Source organism: Sturnus vulgaris, chromosome 30 (assembly GCF_052056855.1).
Source record: "Sturnus vulgaris isolate bStuVul1 chromosome 30, bStuVul1.hap1, whole genome shotgun sequence".
Taxonomy (NCBI): Eukaryota; Metazoa; Chordata; class Aves; order Passeriformes; family Sturnidae; genus Sturnus; species Sturnus vulgaris.
In genome coordinates, this window is record NC_142272.1 from 577,524 (window position 1) to 595,559 (window position 18,036).

Here is an 18,036-nt window from a genome sequence, read left to right on the forward strand (position 1 = left end):
GGGTTCGGGCTCGGGTTCGGGCTCGGGTTCGGGCTCGTGTTGGGTTCGGGTTCGGGCTCGGGCTCGGCTGCAGCGCGGGGCGGGGCCGCGCGGGGGCGCCGCGGGGCTCGGGGGCGCGCGCGCCGCGCGGTCACGTGCCGGCGGCGCCGGGCTCAGCCATGGCGGAGGCTGCGGCCGCTCCCGCTCCCCCCGCGCCCCGCGGCCGCTGAGCCCCCGCCGGAGCCGCGCCCGGACCCGCGCCCGCACCCCGCCCTCGCCATGGCCGAGCCCGCGGCCGTGTCCTCGCTGCCCCGCGAGGTCCGCGAGCAGCTGGCCGAGCTGGAGCTGGAGCTCTCGGAAGGTGAGTGAGCAGCGCCGGCCGGCCCGGCCCTGCCCGCGGAGCCCCCTCCGTGTGAGGGGCCGCGGGTCGCGGGGTGCCACAGCGGGTCGGGAGCGGCGGCGGTGCCGTGAACGGCGCTCCGGTGTCTGTGTGAGAGAGGAGCGGGGCAGGAAGGAAGGGCCCGGCCCGGGCTGGGGCTGTGTCTGAGCGTCAGCAGCGCTGGGAGCATCGTCTGTGCCGGGGGACCCCCGAGTAACCCCGGGGAGAGCCCCCCGGAGGGACCCCGCACCTGTGGGGGACAGTGACCTGACCCCCCCTCCTCCCTCGGGAATGTTTTTTTTTTCCTTGTGGCCTCTTTTCCGGCGCTGAGGATGCGGAATGGGAATGAGAGACCCCGGGACAGCCGGTGCTGGGGCGGGGGAGTCGCAGCAACTTTGGGCACAATAATGACGGCAAACCCTGTGTTATTGCCACTTTCTGAATAAGTTCTTTTGCCATAATCGGTTCAGAGCATGCGCTTTTTGCTGGGATTTTTTTTTTTTTTTTTTTTTTGATTGTTGTTGTTTCCTTTTTTTTTTTGCATGGGTTTGTCTTTGTTCCCCAGCGTTTTAAATGCTGCTCTCGGTCCAGCTTTGTTGTGGATCTCCCTTGCGAAGCCGGAGGGTGAGGGATGAAGCTCAGGCGGAGGGGGAAGGTTGCAGAGCAGGTAGCTCAGATTTGCATAATTCTAATTTTCCTCCCTCCATCAAGGTACGGAACTTGGTGCCAAAGTCAGTGGCTTCTCAGGAGGGTTCACTGCATGGCTGGAATAACCAGAGAATCAGAATACCCCGAGTTGCAGGGGACCCTACAGGATCATTGATCTCTCTCTTAGCATTAAAATTAAGAAAAATCAAGTTACAGGCACGTCTTTCCTTGCTTTGTTTATCCCGCTGTGAATAAAAGAGACTTTTTGACTCTTTGGAGATCAGGAATTCGCTCCCAGGGGTGAGCTGGGGGCTGTCAGCCCCCTCTGCCCACACTGGCACTCAGGGCTTTGCCAGCAGAAAAGGCCGTGGCACTGCTTTGCTAACACAGCTGGGCTGTAGCTCAACCCCTGTTCTTGGCTGCTTGGGGCTTTTGTTAACTTTTTTTCCAGATAAACTTTCTGCAGACATTGAACTAAAGTGATAAAACTTTATCTCGTGTTTGGTTTTGGGGACTCCGTGATAACAAAGAATGGGGAAGGGTGATATTGCTCAAAATGTAACATTCAGTAGGTTTGTAGAAGAATCTGTTAAATGTTTTAAGGGTTTGCTTGGATTTTCTGAAGTTTGTTTCTCGTGACACTGAAAGCCCATTATGATTTGACCCTGTACTGCAAACTTAAAAATAAATTAATCTATTGCTGGTCTGGCTGCTGTGACATCCCACTAATCTTTAACAAGCTGCTCCAACAGCTTCAACTTCGGTGCTACAGAGTGAAGTTTTGCAGGTTATGTAAGTAATTCTCTGAATATTAAATCCACTGCCCCTTTGTGGGTTTAATACTTGGATTTCTTAATATGCATATCGAGGATTTGTTTGTGCAAATGACTTTTTCTGTCAAAAAAAACCCCCCACACACAGTACAGAGAATTTTGGGTGGCTGTGTTCCCAAACTCTTGGGAACAGATTTCAGGGGATGTTGTTGCTGTGATAACTGAGCTGTGGGAAGGGGGAGTGAGGTAATGTCATTGTGGAGTTCTTGAAAAATACGCCCTAGTTTGAGGCTTAAGCTGAGGGATTTTGAGGCCTGTGTGTGCATTGTTCAGCTGAATATAACCATGGGCTGTTGACAGTAAACAATATTGAATAGAAGCATTTTATTAAAAATGGCACCAGGGCTCCATTGCAACTGCTCAGTTGTTGCTCAGATAAGAACACTTGATCCCTTTTTTGTTTTCCCACCCCCTTGTTGCAGCTTGGATTGTGTCTGGGTTTCCTGACTGTTGGCTGTGTGAATATTTCTGTCAGGTTTTTTTTGCATGGGAACACCTCGTTTTTGGGAGAGTCCCTGAGAGCAGGAGCTGGAGGTGGCTCTGTCCTTGATGGACAGTGGGACAGTGACGAGTACCTGGCTCCAGGAGCACAAACACTTGTGTGCTGAGCCTTGCACTGAGTTTCATCCAGGCATTTGCTGCTACTAACCACCGCAGAGTAGAGAATTAAAAACAAAAACGAGGGGGGGAAATATAATATTAAAACCTTATCTGACGTTGTGGTTGTGAAAGGTGCTGCGTCAGCAAGCAGGATGCAAAGTGGAGCAGGATTCCTTTAATGTATGCTGGAAATAGAAATCAGAGTTTGCAATGATGAGCCATGAGAGTTTCTTAAGGAACAATCTGTGCAGACAGAGCAACAGGACTAATTATACCTCTGGATTATTCCTGACTGAGCCTTGTGGTCAGTGACAGTCACCCATCCCTGAGTGCAGTGAGAACGGCTGAGCAGAGGAATGGGACGTGTTTCAGGAAACATTAATTGTTCATTGATCAACAGAAATTGCATCTTGCTCTGTGTCTTGGGCCTTGGTGATGGGTTTGAGACCAATCATTCATTCCTAAGTGTGCATAAGAATTCATTGTGTTCTATCAATGTGAGGAGCATTTGTACCTGAAGCCAAGCTTAGGGAGATCTCCTGTTCCCTCCCAGAAGGGATCAGTGTTGATACCTCTGAGGAAGAATATTCAAGTAACAATGGAATGTATCAGCTGAGAATTGGGTCATGGAGCTGTGGGAGACCTGGAACCTGCTCATTACTCATGTTTTCCTTCTTTTCTCACTTTTGGGATATTTTTCTTTCTGGTGCTTTTCTTCATCTGTCAGTAACACCCACATTATGCATCACTAATGATGGGAAGGGCTGTCTTTGTATTTGCATCTGTTTCTGTTTGATGAGTGAAAGTGGCAGGGATATTCACTTTAAAGAAGACTTTTCCCCCTTTTTCACACGTCTGTGAGTGTGGGAGCTCGGGCTCACCTTTGGGCTGAGCTGCAGCACTGAGTGAAGGTGACTTCGGATCCAGCACATGGTGCTGTCCCTTAGAATGTTCTCAGGGGTGCACAGAACAGGCTAAATGTCTGAATTCATCCCGGATTCGGTGAAAAATGTTAATGTTAAAGCACTTCACCACTGGGCTTGGATGTTTTTACACCTTGGGTGAAACATTCCAACAGCTCCTCTCGCATCGACCTCATCCCAGCTGTTAATGGAGCTGGGAAACTCGGGAATATCCAGACTCAAAGGCTCTAATTAGGCACGTTCAGAGGATTTGTTTCATCCAGGGCACATTCTGTGACTGTTGTCCTGCCTGTGTGTTCTCCTGGAGAGCCCAGCCTGGCTCTGCAGGGGTTAAACACCCACATAAAGAGCTTATTTGGCTGCTGGGGTTTGTGCCACTGTGGTTTCTGTCTTGCCTGATGTTTCTGACTGGTAAAGGGAGTGTCGGTGGAGGGGGAGCCAGCTGGAGATACCCAAATGTCCAGGGAAGGGCAGAGAAATTCCACCTTGTCAGGAGGAGCTCCTGTGAGCAGCTCAGCCCCTGGACATCATTTCAGCCACCTCTGGGTTGTGTGACAGGGTGACCACGTCCCCCTCCTGCCCAGTGGGCAGAAGGAGCTGGTTTGTGTTTGTTTTTCTGGCTAAACACACATTTGCTGTCCGGTTTGTGATTCTGGCTGGGAGTTTTTGTGATTGGCTCTGTGCACCTGGGTTTGTTCCTTTTAAAGCTCGTTGTCTCTCACTGGAGAGCTGAGGTTCTGTCTGCAGAGCAGAGCTTTGTGTGAGGATTTTCAGAAGCTGAGGAGACAGAAGGATGGTGGCATGTATGGAAAAAGGAGTATCAGCAAAACGCTGGAAACTCAGGACTGAAGGCCAGCCAAATAGGATAGAACCTTACTGGAAGAAAACATGTTGACTCAAGCAAGTGGGTAGAGTCTTTATTTTGTTTGGCTTGAAAATTTCTTATGGAATCAGGGTATTCCTCTGATCTTTTAAAAATTGTGTGTTTCAGGTTGCAATCTCTGATTGCCAGGCGCCTGTCAAAGGAGGTGAGGACCTTTTTTATAGATTAAGCAGCTGAAGCACAGAATTTAAATTACAGAGTCAAAGGAAGTAATTGTCTGAGGAGGGACTGGCTGTGTGGATTGTGCTGAGCGAGCAGAAAGGTTTCACTTCAGTCTCTTCCCCCACTCAGAGAGGAACTGTGGGCAAAGCACAGAAAAGGTTGAAGAAGAGCTTTATAAACATAAGCAAGTTGGATCTGATCAGCCTGTAGCTAACAGGACTTACAGGTGGTTTTTGTGCATTTATGCAGCATCTCACCCACAAGTCTTGCATTAGGCAAAACCAGCACTGGGAAAGCTTTAATGTTGCTTCCTTAATTTACCTGCAGGACTGGCAGCAGATGGGTCCCAGATCTGCTGAGAGATGTGTGCAGGGCTCTGACGCAGTGTCTGTGTGCAGCAGGTAGAGTTTGAGAGCTTTGAAATGCCAAAAAACCCTCCTGGAGCTGTCACAGGGATCACCCAGCCTCGGTTGGCTCTACAAAGATCCCAATAAAGATCCCCTCATCTGCTTTCATTGTGGATGAAATTGTGTTTTTTCTTCAGCTTCAGAGCCCAGGAAAAGGTGATGTAAGCATGGAGCACATGGATTCCGTGCAATGTCTGTGTCACAGGAAAAGGAAATCCAGCTCCAGTGGTGACCAAGAGCAGCAGAATGCCAGATCTGTCAGCAGTGCAGCAAACAGAAGGTCCACAAGATGATCACAGATTCCTGCTCTGCAGATGGTCAGAGCAGAATGATTTAAGTGATTAATGGTTTGGAGGGAGGGAGTTAAACACAAATACTGGAAGAAATATTTTGGCTCCTGTGAGTGGGAGTCGGGTTTACTGTTGGTACATGATTGAAGCATGTAAGCACGGGGAAGAGGAGGGAGGTTTTTGGAGCATCCAGACTGGAATAATAAAAAACAACCAGGAAGGTTAAAGAATGCATATTTTTGTGTTGTCCCTTTCATACTTAGGAAATGAGGAGCGAGTTTGGGGTTCTTTTAAAAATCTGCAGCTCTGACCCTTTGCCTTGGGGAGAGGAGGAAATGAGAGGCTTTAAAGAGAGTCCTGCACCTCCTCCCTGGTTGCTTCTGTGAATTTTGCTGGAGTTAGAACCAGTTTCTTCAGCTGGCTGGAGGGGACATCTGGCAGCAGTGATTCCCAGTGTGGATTTTCTGCCTGTTGGTCCTTCCAGGTGATATTTGCCATTTCAGCTGGGAATTTTGCATTTTCAGGCTGGGAATGTTCACCAGAGCTGCTGGCCTGGCACAGCTGCACTAAAGCTGCGTTTGGAGTTTGTGGTGTCCTAGATAACTGATCTCCAGTTTGCTATTTTAAATTCTCCAGCATGAAATATTGAGTAGGAAATGTGATGGGTGGCAGAGGAGCTGCACAGAGCTGCTGCTTTTCCCAACATTGCAGAAATCCTTGGAGCACCCCCCTCCCGTGCCTCTGGTTCATTGGTGATGTTGTGGAAAGGGTGATGGTTCCTTCCTGATTCCCTCTCTCTTGATTAGTGTTTGTCATGAAATTTTCTGTTCACTGGATTTATCATGTTTATTCAGTGGCAAGTTTCAGGAGCCAAAGAGTGAACTCATGGTGAGCATTCCCGAGGGATGGGCAGAAGCTGGAGAGTTCCTGTTTGCATTTCTTTCAAATACAATGTGCAGATAATTCCTTAGGATGGTTTTCTTTAAACCGTGTGTCTCAGTTATAAAAAGCATTTCCTGAATCTCTCAATGAGTTGCTCAGTTGCTTTTTTGGACGTGGATTCACAGAGAGAGGAATTGAAGCATTTTTCTCTGCTGAGGATGATTCAATCCAAAATTTTTTTGGAGAGCTTGTGAAATCAGGGACAAGTCATCAAGCCAGGATGTCTCGTTCTATTAATTAGAATGGAAGACTCCTACATTTGCACCCTGTGTGAGGAAATAATGATTTATAGCTAACGGATGCTCTGCAGGCAGCAGCATTCCATCTGCTACACGAATTTTCCCATTGCATTTCATGCAAAGCCTTGGGAAGAGCCTCACACCTGTATTTCTCATCTTGAGTCATGTACTGGGTTGTTACTCTTGCCTGATATTTGGAGTAAAATGCCTGTTTCCATCAGTTTGTGTTCTTTTCAGACTTCAAAGCCGAGAGTTTGTGAAACACGACGTGAAGTAAACATAGGCAGGACGTAAGTTTAAGTTACACTGAGTTTATACCAAAGATAGTCATGTAATAGTAACATAACTTTCCTTGCTGTGAGCAATCACCTTCTTTTATTTCGTGTAACTTAAGCTGATGAAAAAGGAAAGAAAAAAAAAGTTTTAGCACTACTCTGCCAACATAAATTCTTACTAATTCTTGTTGACTTGAGAATTGCTGATGCAAACTAGGTCTTCCTGGCCTCTGAATTCCACAGGGATGGGAGCCCACAGAGCCCCACAGGGCATCCATTAATACATTTGGTGGACCCAGGATTCCAGTCCCTGCCTGAGCAATCAGCAACGGAGCCTCTCAGAATTGTTCCCCAGCAGTCAGGGCAACCTGCTTTCCCCAGCTCCATGTCCCTAGGGGAGCAAAAACAACCGGGAGAATTGTATCCCTGCCTGATAAAATTAGGTCTTCTGTAATCTCCCTGTGCACAGCCGGATGGCTGGCTGCCTTGAAAAACATATGTTTTAATGCAGGAATAATGCATGCATTCCATTTAGGATGGCTGTAGCCGTGGGAGCTGGGTGACTGAGTGCATGCAGAGCTCCCATTTTGCCTCTGGGATCGGGACTAATGTCAAACATCAGGTCTAAAGTGCAGCAGTGCAAAAGAATTGTTTGGGATGTTTTTCCTATTTTTTGCTCTTAGGAGGGATGTTGTTCCTGGGGCTCAGTCCTGAAGGAGTTGGACGAGTGAGCTTTTTATTGGAGATAAAGGTAAACTGCAAAGATGAGTCAGTGTTTGTATGCCTGGATTTTAGCTCACTGCATTAAGGAATTTACTTGGGAATAGCAACACTGGTGTTCATCTAATACAGGTTTATAATTCATTTCTCTCAGAGCAGCACAGGTAACTTTTGGAGGAATTTCTGCTTTATCCCCTTCCCTCCTGCCCAGAGGGGAGCACCTGGTGCTGGGACAAGCAGAGGGAGATTTTGGAAATGCTAAGTTTGGAATGTACGAGCAAAGTAAGATCTGATGGGACACTTGGTTGGCCATAAGTTGGAAAGATGTGATCAAAGCAGGAATGATGCAGCAGAAAAGATCTGAAAGATTTGGTTTCAGGCCCTGTCCCTGTGTGTGATTCCAGAAAAGGCTGTCAGGTGAGGACGTGCTTGAAGGAGGTTTTGTGTTTCCTGTTGTCCTAGCTGCACCTTTAATGCATCAGCTCTTCATTTGTGGTGCTAATTAACCTACCAGGAGCCATTTCAATTTGAAGCATCTTTTCTGGAAATGCTGTGATTTTTTCTCCCTGAGAGTAGCAGCAGAAAAGTACATCGGGGTGGCCTGATAGACCTGCTTGCTTTGCTAATTTTAATGATGCACTTCTCTGGAAACAGTGATCCCAGAGAGGAGCTGACCAGCCCAAAAAAGCCTCGAGGAGGGGAAGGAAATTTGAAGTTTTTTCTAGCAAGAGGTGAGAGCAGAGTTAAAGAGTTGTCCAAGGTCACTCTGGGTCGGGTGTGAGGAGTGCTCTGACACTGCTGCTCACAATGTGCATTGTCACTGGGGTGAGGACAAGGAGAGCTCCTCCAAGGAGCTGGGAAGTGACATGGCAGATTGCAGGCTGTGATTATTCACCCTGGGATGGAGAGTGGGGTCAGCAGTCAGGCGATTGGAGTGAGAGATAAAAGTCCCTGATCCTCAGCAGTGCTGCTGGAGAATCAACAGATCTGCACTTATTAAACTGCGCTGCCTTTTTTTTTTTTCTCTTTAATTGAATACAAGTGGAAAATGCCTATTAAAGGTGCTCCATTTCTGGCATTCGGGTGATTGCTGTGTGTCCCGTGGGGTGTTGGAGCAAGATCCCGATGGCATTTGCAGAACTGCTTTGTGATGTGTGATGAGGAAGGGGAGAAACTCTGTGCTGCATCTCCAGGCTGGGAAAAAAAAAAAAAAAAATCACCTCTGTTGTGTTGTGTGTGTCCTCAGGAGCTGCATCCCAGGTTTCATAACAAAGCCTTGGCAGCAGCCTCGGCTCTGCTGCTCTCACCTCTTGGCACCTCGTTCTTTCCATCTCGGGGAGCTCCACGGAAAGCTGTGAACTTTGGCAAACTGCAGAGGGCACGGGATGAAACTTTCAGGAATCTTAAGTTGTGTTCCTTAAGAAAAATACCAAACCTTTCACTGCGGGTTTCATTATAAATTATTTCGAGACAGTTTTTTTGGGGGGCTTTTGTGTCAGCCCTGACAAAATACTGAAAGTGAGACTGAAGCCCCTTGTGTTACAAAAAGGAGATCTCTAAATGGCCAAGTGCTCAAGTGTAAATGTTTTTTTGAGACTGAGACCTGTGTTTATTCTTAGGGCAGAAACTTTAAGTGATCCCTTGTGGATTAAAAAAAGAACAATTCTTATTGTAATTGGAATGAAAACCTCCATTCTTACGCAATTTGGGGTTGGAAGTGAAAAGGGGGAAGTATTGTTATTTCGAGCTGCCAAGCAGGAAGGGGGGGACACGCACGGGGGTGAGGTGAGCAGCTCAGACACAGAGCAGGGGACATCAGACCCTCTGTGGTGAGGGGATTTTGTCACTCACACTCTGACATGTGCAGTCTCATCACCATTGAGTGAATTTCTCACCCTGTTTCGTGTTCAGGAAGTTTTTCCATGCTGGTGATGGTCAGGTTTGGTTGAACGTGATATAAACTCACTGTATTTCTGGGATTTCTCCCCTCTGCTTTAAATTTTCAAGTCCTCCTTGAAAATGTCCTGATTTTACAAAGTCGTGTGGTGCAGAAAGAAGTCAATTACTGAGTCCCAAATAGGGAGAATTGTGGATGAAGGCGAAGCAAATGAGTCAGATAGAAATAATCCTATTATGTCTTGGCTGCAGCCACACCTAGAAACCTTGAGCAAACATTTCTGTGTAGTTATTCCTGTGTTTGATACACGTTACTTGTTAAGTCCTGTTTTAAAATTGCAGCATGTAAAAATTGTGTAGGGCCAGTTTTGCCATTAGTTTTAAGGACTTGTTTTAGTCATTTTGACCAGAAGCACAGAGACCTGAGTTAATTTGCTCTCCTACTTCCCCCAAATCAGAAAAATCCATAACCCTGGAGCTGCTGTTGCCTTGGAAGGCTTTCAAGGCAGTTCTTTTTGCAGTAGGCCTTCAAAAAAAAAAAAAAATCTCTGGCAAGAAGAGCAAACAGGAAGATGTAATTACCCTCTGCCTTTTGTGTACCAAATCTTTGTGCATTGGACAGAGCTTTGGTAAAACACTTTTAGAAGTGGCTTCTTGTAGCATGGGAGCTGTAAGGAAAAGCATTTGGATCCAGCTAAGTCATTCCTGATGTTCCTGTGATTCCTGTCCTGTGTCTTTGGGGGTAATTACTCACCTCAAGCTCTGGGTCTCCTCTCTTTCATGGTGGATAAGCTGATTTTTAATAAATCTGAACAAAGCCATTTTTCCAGGTGTGACTTGAAGAAAAAAAAGAAACTTTGGGCCTTGCTCCTCCCTTCCTGCTGTGATTCCAATTCCTCTGTTGCAGCTCCTGTACAGGGGGGGCTGAGATCTCCTTTGTTACCTGTGGCTCTTGCTGATTCCCAGGAGTTTGGATTTTGGTTCTTGTCCAAACACGTTCTGTTTGCTTTTGCACTGTTCTCCTGTAGTGCCTGCTCTCCTTTGGGTTTTGTCCTGGGAAATGGGATCCTCTGGCTCAAAGAGAGACACAAAGATTTGTCCTGCACACCGTGACCCTTCCCTGCAGGATTCCCGTTCCTGCAGGGATCCTTCTCAGCTCGTGGTGTTCAACCTGTTCACTTCCCTGTGGGATCTGAAGGTGATTCCTGGGGTTGAACCCGATGGGAAAAGACAAATGGAAATCAAGGTTCATGCACTGGAAGCTCTCAGGGATGTATTTATGGAGGTTGTGGCAAAGGTAACATTTTCTCACCTTCCAGATCTTCAGTTGGATTCAGCAAAGCACAAGGGAGGGAGACACAAAATAAGGGGGTGATGGTCATAAGAGTTCTCCAGGGTGCCAGAACTTGGCCTCTTCTCCTAGAAAAGTAATTATTTGTTTACATTCTCTTGTGGAAAATGACAGAAATCCTTCCTGGGAATGTTTAAAATGGCAGACCAAGGGAAGTGGTGTGAACACAGAGGTGTTGTACAGCACTGCAGCTCCTCTTGCAGCAGAGACACAATGATTTGGGCAGAAGGATAAAAGAAAAGAGTTAGCTGGAGAACTGGAGATGGAGAAAATTGTCTTCTCTGAGAGCTGAGTTTGGCTTGAGGTTCTGGCCTTGGATGCAGGATCTGACAGGCACAAAGAAATTCACAGTATTGCAGTGGAATCCTTGACACCACGAGAGGAGTCTCTAAAATAGCCCAAGAAAGGGAGAAGGAAAGGAAGCAGCGAAGTGGAGAGACCTGGGAAATGTCAGAGCTGGTTTTTCTATAATCCTGCTGTCAGGAAGAGCTATTTCAGAATAGTTTTCTGTGGGTGAAGTGTGACAAGAAGTCCCCAAGAGGTGCTGTCACATCGGGGTAAACTTGCCTTCGTTGGATTGTTTCCACCATTCCAAGAGATTGTTTGAAGCTGTTTTCGTGCATTTTTAGTTGAAAGGTGCATTTCTGCTCCTTCAGCACGTTGTGCCCCAAGCGGCTGCAGGCAGATCTGTGTCTTAACTCACTAAACCAGTTAATGGTGGAGCTCTGAGCGCCTTGTCTGCTCTCTCCTGTGACATTATGCTGGGCATGTCAACCAAAAGGATTGTGCTGGCTGTTCCAGGGAGTTCCCTGGCCGAGGGGAAAAGCTGACTTGGGTTTCCTGTGCTGTCCTTTCCCTCTGATTGTGCAGGGTGAGAATTCAAAGCCCTCCCCACGTTCGTTATCTGTGGATGGAAGCACATCTGAAGAGGAAGAAGGCGGCAAGGCTGGGCAATGTGCCAATTTCTGCAAGCCTTTGTTAGAGACTAAAGGAAACCTGTGTCCTTTTAGGCACTGCTGCATCCCCAGGGCCTTCCTTGGCCTCTCTGGCAGCGAGGTGAAGGCAGTGGCATGGAAATGATCACACATTTCTGATGTCAGTGTCCATCAGCTCTCGAGGTGCTGCTGGTGTCTGAATTCAGAGATCTTGTGTTGAATTCTCAGGATTTTCCTCTTAGCAGAGCACTGCCCCCCATTTGTTGTAACCAGGTGTGGGCAAGGATGTTCTGCATGGACCTGGTCCCTTACACAGCACCTGGGACCTGTGTGTGACTTCCCTCTGCTCTCAGGACATGTCCTGACATGTCCCCAGTGGTCAGGCTGCCTTAGCTCTGGGGAAGATGCCTCTGGGATTTACTGGTTTCTCCTCCTTGTGATAAATTCCTCACTCTCAGCTTGCTGCATGCAGAAATAAAAAGGAGAGACAAGCTCAAGTATCAAAATAAACGTCAATTTTAAACAAGTGCAACCAAGCAAATTAAAAACGGGCAAGTTTTCATGTTTGGATCTTTACCATTCCTTTTCCTCTGCATGAAAAGAAGATTTTGGAGTGATTTATGGCTGTCATGCCAGGCTTGTCAGCACTGAGGGGTGCAGCACTGTCTGTCAGCTGAGTGGTTGATTTTGACAAGCTGCACTTCTGGGCCAGGGCTTTTTTTTTTTTTTTTTTTTTTTTTTTTTTTTTTTTTTTTTTTTTTTTTTTTGTTCCTCCTTTTAGAGCTTTTAACATGAAATATTCAATCCTGCCTGTGCACAGCACGGCTGATGCAGGTATCACACTTCAGAGAACCGTGAGCACATCCTGCATTTGTGGTTTCTGTGGGGTTGTGCATTTTCAGGGAGTTGGGGGCCACCTGCCTTTACCCTGGTAGTCCTAGGAAGAATTTTGTTGTGTCATTCTCCAGCAGAATTAGGGCTAGAGGAAACAGCTCTCCTGAATTTCCTGGGTGTAAATGAGGTACTACAGCCTGCAGGTGTTTTTTTGGATGCTCAGACTGGCTGTCACTGCAGGTCAGCACTGTGTTCAGTAGGAAGCTCTCAGCTGGGATTCTCCAAGGAATTGATTTTGTTTCTTTGGTTTTTTTATACAGTTCTATGTTGTGCTTGTAGAATCCCAGTGCTAAAAAAGAAATAATCCTGTTGTGCAAGAGATGTTGGAGAGAAGTGGTTGTTTTATTTCCCAAACATCATCATTTCTCTTGAGAGAATGTTACGTGGCGTGGCATGAGTTTTACTTCTGTGAAACACACGGAGTCAGCAGAGAAGTCTTGGAGGACAAATTGGAGGGCAAGGATCCAACCCAGAGCTGTGTCCACAGTCCTTCTCTTTCAGAGGTTTTTATTTTTTTATTTTTTTATTTTTTTTTTTGCTTAATTGCAGATTTTCTATTTGGATGTTAATCCTTTAGTTTCTCTTTCTTGGCAGAATATCTCATCTTAAATTATTACTGTCAACACATCCTTAGCCCTTCCTGCCCCTCCACCCCCTAATTGTGAGTGCTGTCTGTGGTGCTTTGCTTTGCTCTAAAAGGCCCTGGTGTTTGCAGCTGAAAGCAGAGCCTGCTGTGAATATCATATTTTATCCAAAAGACACAAGCAGCTCCCCATTAATATTATTACACTGACACCCTGGTTTTATAAACAGTGGAATGTTCTGTGGAATGGTTGTTATCCAGTGATTATGGCTCCATTAGGCACAGGAACAGATGGTTCCTGTCCAAGTGCTTTTTATGTTGTCATTTCTAGCAGGAATAAAAGGGAATGTTGAATTTTCATCTCTTCAGTGATGAGGCTGGAAAGGTCACATAGGCTGTGGTGGAGGAACTGGAGGTTGAGAGACCAAGTAGGAAGGGAACTAATCTATGGAATCATGGAATGGTTTGGGTTGGAAGGGGCCTTAAAGCTGCTCCTGTTCCATCCTGCTTCCATGGACACCTTCCACTCTCCCAGCCCTGTCCAGCCTGGCCTTGAACACTTCCAGGGGTGGGGAATGATGTGGAATAAAGTGGAATAAATAGATTGGAGCAGGAAGGAGCACACTGGAGTGGGCTGTAGGTCAGTGCAGCAAGGCTGCAATTAGGGTGATGCTCACATGGGCAAACCACAACGTCCTGCAGGGTTTCCAGCTTTAGAAGAGGTGAGGCTCCTGCAGTGATGGAGAGGGAGGGAGCTGGAAAATCCCTGCCCAGCCTAAAGAGGTGGAATTAGGGCACAGATGTCCAGGAACTCTGCCAGGGTCACAGTGTGGAGCTGGAGCAGCAGCTTTGCCCTGTGCACCTGTGTCCACCCATGGTGTCCACCCATGGTGTCCATCCATCCATGGTGTCCATCCATGGTGTCCATCCATCTCTCCATCCTTGCCCTCCATCCCTCTCTCCATCCCTCTCTCCATCCATCTCTCCATCCCTCTCTCCATCCCTCTCTCCATCCCTCTCTCCATCCATCTCTCCATCCATCTCCATCCATGCCCTCCATCCTCCATTGCCTTCTTCATCCTGGTGATGATGACCTGAAGGTTCATCAGCAGGGGGTGATGTGGAACTCAACACCTCAGGGTCCCCACAGATTCTTGCCAAGTCCAATTCCACACCTTCTGCAATTCTTACTTTGCTTTTTCAGGTCATGCATTCGTTAAGTTTTGTCTCTTTTTTTTTTTTTTTTTGGAGATTCCAGGTTTTTCTTGCACATTTTAGAGCTGTGTATTAAATTCTGCTCTGCCCATGCCTAGAGAGAATTTAGTTGGCAGGATTCTTTCCTGTTGTGAGAACCAGAGAGTTCAAAGCTGGGCTTCTGTTTTCAGTGAGTAAGTTGGAGGATTTACCTGTCTTTTTGCATAGTAATAAACCCAAGCTAATTCTGTAGAATTAACTGCTAATGAGAAATAAGGTAATAAAGTTTAGTTTGTTATTGAAAGTAATTCTGCTTCCACCTTGGAGGGACATTGGCTATTGCTGAGAGAAACTGCACAGTCACCTTTGCTTGAAATTTAATGCAGAATGGAAAATTAAAGTATGATCTCAGTCTCATTAAAATTAAGTAATTGATGTCATCATTCAATTATTTTTTAGGAGCTTTCCACAAATCTTTTCAGGTTGTCATTAAAATCTGACCAACCAGGGATCCTTAAATTGGAGGCAATGGGGCTTAGTTCCCTGTTAGGTAACAGAGAGGTGAGGGAGCATCTCAGGAAAATCCCCAAGTGACAAATTCAACCCAGAGCTCCCAGTGTCCTCCTTCATGGAATTCCAGCTCAGCAGCACCAATTGCAGGAAATCTTTCATCTCTTGCTCGGGGTTTTGTGCTGGCTTCATCATTTTCAGAGTATGAATATTTAATTTAGGGCTTCTTAAGGCTTTTAGCAGATTTTTCAGGCTGCTTCCTGTGCTGGTGTATGTGAGGACAACTGGAGAGAGCATTTGGATTCACTTACAGTGTGGAAGTAGGGTTTATTTGTTTTGATTTATTACTGAAATACTTTTAAGAAGCTCATCTTGTTCTGTGAGTAACTTCCCCTAATCTTAACCAGAAAACAGAACCAGCAGTTCTTACTTTTCCATTTCCAAGCAGTATTTTGGTGACAATGTCCAGCTTTTACTTGGTTAGGGCTGCAATCTGTTCATATTGCTGTTATGTGCTTAGACATTTATATAAATATTTCATAATTTTCGACCCATTTTTACATTAAGTTTGATATTTGAGAGGTTGCACCTTGTTAGTGCAAATACACCATGAAAATTTTGATTGTTATTAGACATAAAGTCCATTTTTTTCCAAATTCAAGACATTCTGGTCAAGTGAACAGAGCAGGACATGAGGGCAGGTCTGGTTGCCTTTGAGCACATGGGAGCCCCTTTTGTTTGTGTTCTTTTAGTTTTTGTCAAGTTGCTGACTGTGTGCTCTTAAATAATCCTGCTGATTTCTCCACACTTCCTTCCCTCTATGAACGAGACATTTGAGAAATCAGTTTATTTAAATTGGAAGAGGAGATTTTGCACCCTGAGAGAGGCAGCAGGAGGAAAACTCTGTCAGAAGGAGTCGTGGATTTGGAGATAGCTGGTGAATAAGATTTTTTTTTTTTACTTTTAGGCCTGTGTTTATTTTGGTTCAAGGTGCACTGGTGTCAGTGTGGAAGGGATATATTGACTCCCAGTTTTGTGAAAATATGTTTTGATGGTACTGATAGAAAATTCCATGTGTGAGCATGTTAGTGATTGGAACAGCAGAAATATCAGGGTGATATCACAATATTCTGTGTAACAAGGGTGGTAAATTGACTGTTCCTTCTCTTTATGGTCAAAGGATGTTTTTTTTTCTATTTAAAAAGGCCATTTTGCACCAAAACCCGAGTGTCATTCTTTTTAAAGAAGTATTAATGTGCTTTATTAATTTGGAGGAATGGATGTGCTGGGAGAAAAGTCTGTTCCCCCCTGCAGTAACCGAGTTCAGTGACTTTGGGGTGATTTTACAAAGTGCAGCTGGGTTTGTTGGGCTCTCTTGGCTCATTATTTTGATCTTCCACGCAGCTTTTAAAGGCTTTCACATGAGAAGGATCTTGCCACATCCTGCTCCTGAGCAGGAACAAAGCTCTGCTGGAGCAGACGTTGACTCTGCCCAAAGAGCCCTGAACAGAAGTGGCTCCTCGTGTGATCCTTCTTGTAAAGAGCCTTGCAGCTGACAGGATAATGGGGTTTTTTTAGCCCTGCTGGTGCTGTGCCAACAGGGTTTCCTTAGCAGTGCCATTCTTTAAGGAGCTGTGGATGCTGATGTAAACACAACTGAAAGCTTCACACAGCCCGGACTGAGTGCAGAGCCTGGAATCTGCTGCTCATGCCATGCTGTGCAGGACATTTTTCTTCTGCTCTGTCTGTTTAAATCTGCTTTCCCAGGCTTGTAGCTCACTTGAATGGGTTGTGCTGTTGAGTGTAGCAATGCTGGCCTGGGATATCCATTGCTGGGATATCCATTCTGGGATATCCATGCTGGGATATCCATGCTGGGATATCCATGCTGGGATATCCATGCTGGGATATCCATTGCTGGGATATCCATGCTGGGATATCCATGCTGGGATATCCATTCTGGGATATCCATTCTGGGATATCCATGCTGGGATATCCATTGCTGGGATATCCATTGCTGGGATATCCATTGCTGGGATATCCATTCTGGGATATCCATTGCTGGGATATCCATTGCTGGGATATCCATTCTGGGATATCCATGCTGGGATATCCATGCTGGGTTATCCATTCTGGGATATCCATTCTGGGATATCCATTCTGGGATATCCATTGCTGGGATATTCACTGCTGGGATATCCATGCTGGGATATCCATGCTGGGATATCCATTCTGGGATATCCATTCCTGGGATACAGAATTATATTTGGGATGGGGTGTGCAGAGCAGGTTTAGGGATATGAATGAGGTATTTTGGTACCTATTGAACGAGGTGCTTTGGTTCCCACTACTCAGGCTTGAAAGGAATGAGTAAAAAAGCTCCGTGTAGAAAATCTCTGTGTAGAAAATCTCTGTGTAGAAAATCTCCGTGTAGAAAATCTCTGTGTAGAAAATCTCTGTGCTGCTCCTGGAGCTGCTGCTGCCTCTGTCAGGAATTTGGTGGGAGGCTCCGCCAGTCAAATTACAGGTGTCACACACTAATTGGAGGCTGGTAAAAGTTTAATAATTGTATTGCTTTGCCTTTAAGTAGTGGGATCCTGCTCTGGTGACTAATCCTGTTTAATAGTGACTGTCCTCGAGTGAGCACTTGGGAGTGCAGTGACTCGGGGCTCTGTTCCAGATTTCAGTGCTTTGGGAGAAACTTTTTTTTTTTCTCTTAAGAGAAAAAGAGATTTTTTTTTCTCTTAATTTTGCTTATTTTTCTTAATTTTTTGCTTATTTCTCTTTTTTTTTTTCTCTTAATTTTGCTCTCTTAAGCAGCCACTTTCTCTGCTGCTTTTTCTATGGAATGGGAGTAAAATCCTTATGAATACAGACTTGGTACTGGCTCCTTAGGAAAACCAGGGCAGGAGGGGTGTGGGATATGTGTCCCACCTCTTGATTTTTGAAAGATTCACTCCTGCACTTGATTGTTCACTGTGCTTGGCTGGCTCTATTTTTTTTTTTTTTTTTTAGTTTTGAGGAGGGATTTTGCAAGTGCCAGTGCCTCCATCAAGTTCTCTTTCTTTGTTTCATCATGCATAATCATCGACCTCATGGCTGTGACTTGGAATAACATTATCCCATCTGGAAATACATAATTACTGTGCTGGGTGAGGTGCCAACTGGGTTAGGTTCTGTGCTGTGTTTAAGGGCAGGTCGGAGTTGCTGAACACTTCGTGTGAGCAGCTGTGTTTGATCACCAGATAGGGCAATAATTGCTCTTAATTTCTTTCTTCTCTTCTTGTATCTTATTCAAGAATCTAGGATTTACTTAGGAAAAGTAACTCCAGCTGCATTGAAGTGGGCTGTGTATCCAAATTGCCTTTTGGTATGGTTGGAAGAGGAGCTGCT

At 45.9% G+C, this 18,036-nt stretch overlaps 1 protein-coding gene across 3 annotated transcripts in view; it reads left to right on the forward strand.

Moving 5' to 3' along the window:
- Nucleotides 1-232: 232 nt before the first annotated feature.
- Nucleotides 233-18,036, forward strand: part of DIP2B (DIP2 acetate--CoA ligase B (putative)) — a 63,458-nt gene continuing 45,654 nt past the window's right edge. Inside the window, exon 1 of one of the 3 annotated variants that reach the window (XM_014892482.2) lies at nucleotides 233-340. In XM_014892482.2, coding sequence (XP_014747968.2) covers nucleotides 259-340 — 82 coding nt within the window. In that variant the 5' untranslated portion in view covers nucleotides 233-258. The remainder of the gene's footprint in view (nucleotides 341-18,036) is intronic. The other 2 variants (XM_014892481.2, XM_088180740.1) reach the window with 2 other exon arrangements.